Source organism: Lolium perenne, chromosome 4 (assembly GCF_019359855.2).
Source record: "Lolium perenne isolate Kyuss_39 chromosome 4, Kyuss_2.0, whole genome shotgun sequence".
NCBI lineage: Eukaryota > Viridiplantae > Streptophyta > Magnoliopsida > Poales > Poaceae > Lolium > Lolium perenne.
Genome location: NC_067247.2, coordinates 365,365,367 through 365,375,489, shown reverse-complemented (window position 1 = coordinate 365,375,489; position 10,123 = coordinate 365,365,367). Strand labels below are relative to the sequence as shown.

Below are 10,123 nucleotides of genomic sequence, written 5' to 3'. Positions count from 1 at the left end.
TCACACCTTCCTTCTCATTTCATTGTACATAAACCCTCTAGCACAATGTTAAAGCAATGATGGTGTAGAAGTATGAGACACACAAGTCGATTGACAATACATTCAACATTCTGATGAAACTTCGTCCGTGAGGCCAAACAATTACCCAAATCCAAAAAAAATATCATCAAGGTAGCAAAGCAGAGTGCTTCCACTTAAGAGGTGAGTATAAGGGAACATTCGTATCATGTAATATCTTTAGTTCTTTACCAACTGTTTAGCTAGGAATTTGTCTTCCTACACTAAATTGTACATGCTCAAATAAGAGCTATATGCGGGGAAATCAAAATAAGTTGCACAACTCAAAAAAAATGTTGATAAGACTGGTAATCAGAATTTATATGATTATGTGCACAAATTCTTGAACAAAAAGATACATAACATTTACCGAAACACTTTTTCTAAAAAAAGAAGAAAAATAATATGGAGACTACAATAAATCCGAAATCCCTAACAGGCCAAAGGAAAACACCTCGCCCAAAAAATGTTGTATTTGAAGCATCTTCATCAGGGTTGCCGGTAGTTGTATCATTCGGTTCCATTTCTAGAACTGGTTCCTTGTATATGCAGCCCAGACAAAAATGAATATAATGGGCCAAAATTCCATCAATGTGTTGAATAGTATTCTTGTTGTTACCAATACCAATGTCCGAATTAGCCCAATTCGAGTGCATAACGGCCGTGCTAAAAGAGCCCACTTTATCCAAAATTCTGTTTTGTTGCATAGGATAACAAGAGGGCTAATGACACCGATAGTGATGGCAGACTTATGAGCAACTGGCGCTAGCACCATATACAAACCTAGTGCAAAAGCTACCATGAAGCATGTGATCGACATTGACGCAAAATATAAGGCTACCAGAAAGTAAATTCTGCGACTGTGTGGGTTTAAAATAGAGTAACCTGAATACTTGAGGCCCACGATAGACATCGCAGACAGGATGAAGGACAATGTGCTGGCTAGTATGAATGCATCAAAAGCATACCTCCCAGCAAGTGTTGGTGTGCCTCCATTAGTATGTTCATCATCTCTGTACCCTCCAGGAAGGGCGAAAGTAGCACCAAATGTCACGGTTGCAATTAGAACTGCACCAATACACAGTGTCTGTGTTGATTCTTTCATGTTCTTCAATTCTTCTCTTTGAGTATGTTTTAACTGGTGATTGTAGTTTTCCTCAAAGTGACCGCGACGACAATTACCACTCCTAGCATGAACGACTTTGAGTGCATAATGTATTCTTGTTTCACTATTCTGCACAAACGAAAGAGAAATATGTGAAGCCAAACCACACTGATCTTCATTATTTTATATTGTATCAAGGGCAGTGATTAAAAACAAAAAAAAATGCATTTACCTGATCATCAAACAATCCTGGGGGAATCTTATATCGCGATATATCTAGAGCAGTTTGCCCTTTCTTATTTGATATATTTAAATGTATTTGCCGATTCCCTAACAAAGCACAAAACATGAGAAGACTCCCTGCCTGGATAGCTAGGTGTAGTGCAGTGTTTGTTAAACAACGTGTTACACAAGTTGTATAGGACTTAGAGTCCGTATTCAATACCTCATGTAATCCTCCTATATATACATATGAAATAAATCAAACTCGGTTATCCGAGTAGACCTAATTCTACCTGATCTTACATGGTATCAGGCCGGCCTCTTCTGCCGACACGCTGATCGCCAAACCCTAGCTTCCCTCGACGCCATCTCGTAGCCGTCGTCTTCGGTCGCGGCCATGGCGTCCTCCTCAAGCACGGCGCCGACCACCCTCGGGAACCCGCCATCAGACAAGCTCACCCGTGCCAATTTCCCGGGCTGGCGCGCCCAGGTCCTTCCGGCTATCCGCGGCGCCTGCCTTCTAGGCTACTTCACGGGTACTGTTGCCGCCCCACCGGAGGAGATCGAGGTCGCGGCGGACAAGGACTCCGTCGACAAGGCTCCCAAGATGGAGCCGAACCCTGCGTACGACACCTGGATCGCCCAGGATCAGATCGTCCTCAGCTACCTCCTCCAGTCGCTCTCCCACGAGGTTCTTCCCCACGTGCATCGGATCGAGCATGCCGCCGGCGTCTGGAAGGCCCTTGAAGAGATGTTCGCCTCGCAGAGTGAAGCCAAGATCACGAATCTGCGGACTTCCCTGGCGAACACGAAGAAACTAAATATGACTACCTCGACATACCTGACCAAGATGCAGGGCTTTGTCGATGAACTGGCTATGGCCGGTTGTCCCGTCTCGACCAGGGAACATGTTTCCTTTGTCCTTGCGGGCCTTGGTGGCTCCTACAACTCCTTGGTGGCCGCCCTCGGTGTCCTCACTACGCCGATCTCGCTGGCTCACCTCTACTCCCAGATTGATGCTTATGACCAGCGCCAAGACATGCTCCGCGGGTCCTCTGATGCGGACTTCAAGACATCTGCCAATGCCGCGCAGCGCCAACGTCGCCGCCGTCCAAATCAAGGCCGAGATCGTGGTGACCGCAGTGAGCGCGGTGACCGCGGTGATCACCGTGACGACCGGCGTTCTGATCGCCGTGATGATCGTCCTCCCTCTTATGGCCGTGGTGGTGGTCGCGCACCGCCTGGTGGTGGCCGGGGTCGTGGTCGAGGGCGCCGTCGCACCACTCCGTGGGTAGACGTCACTTGCCAAATTTGCAACCGCGAGGGACACAAGGCCAAGGATTGCTGGTACCGTTGGCAAGATGAAGATGATGACTCCGATGATGAAAAGGAAGCACACATTGCCTCCTATGGAGTCGATACAAATTGGTATTCTGACACTGGTGCCACCAACCATATCACAAGTGAGCTGAACAATCTGACGGTTCGTGATCACTACAAAGGACACGACAGGGTCAACACGGCCAGTGGGCAAGGTATGAAAATTTCACATGTTGGTCATTCAATAGTACGCACTCCCAATCAGAGTTTTCGCCTTTGTGATATTCTTCATGTTCCTAATGCCTCCAAAAATCTCCTCTCTGTTCATCGCTTTACATATGATAATAAGGTCTTCATAGAGTTTCACCCCTTCTTTTTCTTGATTAAGGATCAGGTCACAAGGGAAATTCTTCATGAAGGGAGATGTGTTGGAGGTCTTTATCCCTTCATCTCGTCATTGCTGTCACCCTCATCATCCAAGCATGTGTTCCTTGCCTCCAAGCCGTCCAACAATAAATGGCACAGTCGTCTAGGTCATCCCTCTTTTACTACTGTTAGGTTCATTATTAGAAAGAATAAGCTCCCCTTTGTCAGGGATTCTCACATTGAGTCGATTTGTGACTCATGTCAGAAAGCAAAGAGTCATCAGTTACCTTATCCAGTGTCCACTAGTGTGTCTTCTGCACCCCTACAATTAGTTTTTTCTGATGTATGGGGTCCTGCTCCCACCTCTGTTGGTCGTCATGAATATTATATCAGTTTTATTGATGATTACAGCAAGTTCACCTGGATCTATTTACTTAAACGCAAATCTGATGCCTTTGCTGCTTTTGTTAACTTTCAGAAACTAGTTGAAAGGAAACTTGATCGAAAAATCCTAACAGTTCAGTCTGACTGGGGGGTGAATATGAAAAATTAAACTCTCTTTTTCAGTCACAAGGAATCTCTCATCATGTCTCTTGTCCTCATGCACACCAGCAAAACGGTTCTGCCGAAAGAAAACATAGACACATTGTTGAAGTAGGGCTTGCTCTTCTTGCTACTGCTCACATGCCTCTCAAATTCTGGGATGAGGCTTTCCTAACTGCTACATATCTCATCAACATGCTTCCTAGTAAAACTATCAATAATGAAACACCTGTCCATCGACTGCTAGGCACTAAACCTGACTATAAATCCTTACGTGTGTTTGGTTGTGCATGTTGGCCAAATCTGCGTCCTTACAACAAGCGCAAACTTGCTTTCCGTTCCACTCAATGTGTCTTCTTGGGATATAGTCCAAAACATAAGGGTGTTAAGTGCCTCGAAGTCTCCTCTGGACGTGTGTATATCTCTCGGGATGTTGTCTTTGATGAGGCTGTTTTTCCGTTCCAAGATCTTCACCCCAATGCTGGTGCTCGCCTTAGACAAGAAATATTGCTCCTTGATTCATCTCTTCTAAATTCTGATTCTGGGGATGCTACTTTTGATGATCCACATGTGACTAATCTGCCTACTACTAATGGTCTCCCTAGTGCTCCTCTTGTTGTGCAGGCTTCACCACGGACAGATGCTGAAAATTTGAGGTCAAATGGTACCACCAATCACCCGCCAGCCTCCTCTGAAATTCTGTCACAAAATGCCAACAGCAGTGATCCCGAGGAAGATTTCCTGACGCAATCTGCGTCGGATCATGCGCCTGACGCACAGCAGCACCTGGTCCGGACCCCCGCACCTGGCCAATCGGCGCCGAGATTCCCTCCCTCGGCCTCCGTGCGGTCTCTCTCTCCCGCCTCGTCTGTCGGCCAGGGCGACGGATTCTCTGCGCCCGGACGTGCGCGTGCGGCCGCCTCCTCCACGTCCGCGGACACACAGGGGGCCCCTGGATCCTCTGCGGCTAGCGGGACTAGTGGCGGGACCAGCCCGTCTGTCTCACCTGCTCCGACAGCCTCTGATGGCTCAGACGGATCTTCTGCACCGGAGTCTCCTGTGCGCCAATCTGCAGCACGTCGACCTGTTACACGTGCGTCTCGCGGCATCAAACGACCCAAAGAATATCATGACGGTACAGTCCGGTGGGCTATGTCCGTGGCTACTGATGAACCGACCACCTTGCAGCAAGCCTTGAGTGATCCCAAATGGCATATGGCCATGGATGAAGAATACTCGGCTTTGATGAAGAATCAGACATGGCATTTGGTTCCGTCTCATACTGCCAAGAATGTGGTTGACTGCCGATGGATATACAAAGTAAAGCGTAAAGCTGATGGCTCTATTGATAGATATAAAGCATGACTGGTTGCCAAAGGATTCAAACCGCGCTATGGCATTGATTATGAGGATACTTTCAGCCCAGTTGTCAAAATAGCAACTGTCAGACTTGTTCTAGCAATCTCAGTGTCTAGGGGTTGGACTTTGCGACAGCTTGATGTCAAGAATGCGTTTCTTCATGATGTTCTGGAAGAGGAAGTATACATGAGACAGCCACCTGGTTATGAAGACAGGGGGAAAACAAACTATGTCTGCAAACTTGACAAAGCATTGTATGGGCTGAAACAAGCTCCACGTGCTTGGTACTCCAGGTTGAGTTCAAAATTGGTATCACTTGGTTTTCAGCCGTCTAAGTCTGACACTTCCTTGTTCATATACCGCAAGCCCGGGGTCACTATTTTCATGCTTATCTATGTTGATGATATCATTGTGGCTAGTTCCTCTCAACAAGCAACAGATGCTCTTCCCCGAGATTTAAGCAAGGATTTTGCATTGAAGGATCTAGGCGATCTTCATTACTTCTTGGGTATGGAAGTGCACAAAGTTGATGATGGTATAGTCTTGAATCAAGCCAAGTATGCTCAGGATATTTTAGCCCGGGTGGGTATGAAGGATTGTACTGGTTGTCCTACGCCCTTATCCTCGTCAGAAAAAATAACTGCACATGAAGGTAGCCTGCTTGGTCCTGAAGACATTACAAGTTACAGGACTATGGTAGGTGCTCTGCAGTACTTAACTCTTACAAGACTAGATATTTCTTATGCAGTAAATAAAGTGTGTCAGTATCTTCATGCACCTACCACTGTTCATTGGACAGCTGCAAAGAGAATTCTGAGATATGTTAAAAGTACCCTGCGTATTGGGCTTACCTTCATGAGGTCTTCCTCCACGCTTGTCAGTGCCTTTTCTGATGCTGACTGGGCCGGTTGTGTTGATGACCGCCGATCCACTGGAGGTTTTGCAGTTTTCTATGGCCCTAACCTGATTTCTTGGAGTGCAAAGAAACAGGCTACTGTCTCTAGGTCAAGTACAGAAGCTGAGTACAAGTCAGTGGCAAATGCAACTGCAGAAATGATATGGGTACAATCTCTTCTCAAGGAATTGGGTGTGAAGCTTCGACAGACACTAGTTTTGTGGTGTGACAATCTAGGTGCTACATATTTGTCAGCAAATCCAGTGTTTCACGCCAGAGCCAAGCATATTGAGATAGATTTTCACTTTGTTCGAGAACGAGTGTTGAAGAAGGAACTAGAAGTCAGATTTGTTCCTTCCAAAGATCAGGTTGCAGATGGCTTTACAAAGCCACTCCCAGTTAGAAACTTTTTAGAGTTTAGACATAATCTCAACTTAGTAAGTTGTGATTAAGGGAGGGTGTTAAACAACGTGTTACACAAGTTGTATAGGACTTAGAGTCCGTATTCAATACCTCATGTAATCCTCCTATATATACATATGAAATAAACCAAACTCGGTTATCCGAGTAGACCTAATTCTACCTGATCTTACAGTGTTTCCAGCATAGTCCTGCATGTTCAGAATCCATGAGAGTGACTGATTTCTGCAAACAAAACTGACAATCCGAACTTTATTATTCTCAGCAGCTATATGAAGGAATGTCCTTCCCATAGTGTCTTGCAAACCAGCACTGCTTGTAGACTTCTTAAGAAACATGATGATTGTCCCTCTTTCGCCAACAGAGGCAGCAACGTGTATTGGAAATAATCCTTTGTTGTCGGATTGATACAATGCAGCTGGGTTAGCTTCCAATATTAGTGAACATACACTTCCTCGATAACTTTGCTGTACAAGAGCTGCAGCAAAATGGAGAGGCGTACTCCCATTTTCATCCCTTTGTGTAGTGAGATCATTGTTCCATTCCAGGAGCTTTTTTGTAAGCTCTGCAAATGGGTCTTTCTGTTAAATTAATTAAGGTGAAAATATTACTACTACGGAAGTGAAACACTCAACTAGAATTGAAAAGCAGAGTAAGAATATTATTTTTTCTTGGAAGGCTTCAGTGATTCTTAGACCCTTAAATTATACTCCCTCCGTCCTCAACTAAGTGGACGTTTAGGTTCAAAATTTATCCACAAAAGAGTATACTTCTCTCTTTTCAATGTACTTTAAAATGCTTCTCTCTCATCACACGGGGATCAAGACCAATAACATTTAGCACATGGCCTTCTTCTTTTCTACATGCAAGTAGCACACTAGATGAGGTGAAACTAAGAGCATCTCCACTGGCGGTGCCAATAGAGACCCCCATAGGTCTATTGGGGTTCTAGAATCTAGACTTGTAGTCATAAAATAAGCTTCCAATAGCGTACCCCAAAATACGCCGCCCAGTACAATAGCAGGCGAGCCCCACCCGCGCCCGGTACACAGGTTCCTATTGGGAGCGCTGGCTACAAACTCTAGCTTAGCACATGTGCAACGGGCCCAGCCGCAGTGAGACCCCCTCCAAAAGATTCCCCTCTCTCCTACTTTTTCTATCCCCACCTTTTTGTCTTTATGCATAGAGAGGCATGCATGGCCTGTTGCGGGGGCACCTATTGGGGTTAACCGCTGTGTGAACCTGCTCCCAATAGCACATGTCCCTCTGCCGGCATGCCCTGTAGCTTGCTGCCGGCACGCATGCCGGCGATTTTATGGGGGCTTCCGGTGGAGATGCTCTAAAGAGGTGAGAGATGGGGGGTGACACTTTGCCCTTGCAAAATTCTTAATATGCCTTGAAAAACCTAAACATACACTCTTTCAAGAACGGAGGGAGTATAATCAAATACATATTAGAATGTGAACACATTCCATGTGTTACGAAGTTTGTTATTTACATTAAAAAACATCATAAATCCACATCTTGCACGTAAGAGTTATTAGACCTGAATATGGAATTCTACGCCAAGTGAGGATATAGTGCAATCAAGTGCACGTGCTCCTATTAGCTTGAGTAAAACAGTGTGGAGATGGTTCGTAAATGGAAATTATTGTTTTGCACATTTGAGTTATTTGGAAAAAGGAAAACTCAGTACAACGGTCCACAATATTATGGTAATTTAACCGTTTCTTCATCTTCGGAACATCTTATTTAAAGCATTTCTTTTATATGTTTAGAATCTTTTTCATACGAATGAACACTTTGAAGTTGCCATCGCCACCATCCCAAAGAGGGGATAAGTTGGTTTCAAAGAATAAGTTTGAAAGGGCCAGGTTTTTGAGAATTTATCGGCAGCCATAAGAAAAGGAGAGAGGTGGAACAATGTAAATGGGTGCACATTTGACAAATTTATTGGGCGTAATGAAGAAAATACGCCTTCTATTACCAACATTAACTGGGAGTATTAGCTGAAGGTTATATTGGAAATGGGCCCTTCCCTTAAATACCTTGGGGGGGAGGGGGTATTAAAATGGAGCCCCATGTAGGGGTATGCCATGATGCAGTACGTGTGGATGAAAAAGATACACTCAAGACTCACATATGTGGAACTTATTCCATGTGTACTCATACTATTGTTTCCTAGAATAGAACCTGACAAAAATTAGGTGTGAAATAAATTTGTCAAACATTGGATTGTTTTTTTATGGCCAAAACATATCGATCTTCAGATAGAGTTAAAGCAAACACTTCTGCTTCGGGACACCCCCCTCCCCAAACTCAAACAGAACAACGACTGAGATTGCCATGTCTCCCTTCATAACGAACGTCATGAGGGTAATTAGTGAATTATCAAGTCATATGTAGAGCCATACTAAAGCCCATACGGTCTGTTTGGAAGACAATGTGTATCAACTCTGAGCAACGTTGGTCCGTTTACAAGGAGACGGTGGCCGGGTCACAAGACAAGGCTTTGGAGTTGTTTGCAACCAAGACGGTTGATGCTCGTATCGAGCTTGACCTTAACCGGCCCTCCTCCCCCGTTCGAGAGAGGAGTCCACCACCCATGAGCCAAGAAGAAGCCACATAATCTCCCATTCCCCAACAACCTCCGTTGGACAATGAGTATGACGAGAATGACGATGGTGATGATGGTTTCGAGATGAATGACAACAATGTCGGTGATTTGGATAAATATTTGACGCAAGAGGAGATGGACCACTCCATTCCTTATTCCCGATGCTATGCGTCGGACTCGGATGATGATGGACCCGAAGAGGAAGTGGACGAGGATGGCTTGACGGCTAAGGAAGCCGAAAGAGCCGAGATCTTCAAGAAGGTAACCGGACGGGATATTCGGGTACCATTGTTCCGTGATGTTAGTCTTGCGGATGGAGCCGTGGTTGATGGTGTCAAAAGTTTACTTCTTGGAGCTAGGCCAATTTCCAAGAGAGATGTGGATGGTAGGACGGCTATTATCTCTAAAGGGCTCACGTTTGATACCTTCTTGGAATTGAAGATATGGTTGAAGGAGTTCTCCATTAAGCATCATCGCCCTTACATTGTTGTTCACTCGGACTTGAAGAAGCGGTACACGCTAAAATGTGTGGATAAAAGGTGCCCATGGGTTGTCCGTGCAAGACCATTCAAAAAAGGGCCCTCTTGGCACATAACAAGTTGTGTAGCCACTCACATGTGCCGGGGGCCGAAGCTTGATGGCAAGGATGCGCAGCCGGACCACCGTCAACTCACATCCGAGTTCATTGCATACAAGCTCTCGACGGAGATATCATCACTTCCTACCATGAGCATTAGGTCCGTGCAAGATACGGTCAAATCCCGGTTTGGCTACGACGTCAAGTACGGGAAGGCATGGAAGGCCAAACAAGCCGCATTCAAGATGTTGTACGGCGATTGGGAGGAAGCATACAACCGAGTCCCTAGGTTGTTGTTAGCGATGGACGCAACTAACCCGGGCATGGTGCATGTGGTGGAGCCTTCCGCAACCAAAATGACATTGCATGACGGTAAAAGAGTGAGGGTATTTCATCGTGCATTTTGGTCATTCCAGCAATGCACGAGGGCATTCGAACATTGTAGGCCGGTGATAGCCGTGGATGGTACCTTCTTGACCGGGCAGTACAAGGGCACACTATTGGTGGCAATAGCAAATGATGCGAGCAACCGTTTACTACCATTGGCTTTTGCATTGGTAGAGATTGAGAACAATGATAACTGGCAATGGTTTTCCATATATTGAGGACGAGGGTCATACCACCCTCAAAGGAAGTGTGTGT

The 10,123-nt window shown here is 45.5% G+C and overlaps 1 protein-coding gene across 1 annotated transcript; it reads right to left on the bottom strand.

Annotated features, from left to right (window-relative positions):
- Positions 1 to 460: 460 nt before the first annotated feature.
- Positions 461 to 7,220, bottom strand: LOC139830301 (uncharacterized). The gene is made up of 7 exons (XM_071818310.1): positions 7,077 to 7,220; positions 6,461 to 6,868; positions 4,620 to 4,697; positions 2,226 to 2,861; positions 1,925 to 2,183; positions 1,395 to 1,534; positions 461 to 1,291 (listed from the first exon to the last, which is right to left on the bottom strand). Exons 1-7 carry the CDS (start codon positions 7,218 to 7,220, stop codon positions 584 to 586), a joined length of 2,373 nt encoding a protein of 790 aa, XP_071674411.1. The 3' UTR covers positions 461 to 583.
- Between the last annotated feature and the right edge of the window lie 2,903 nt (positions 7,221 to 10,123).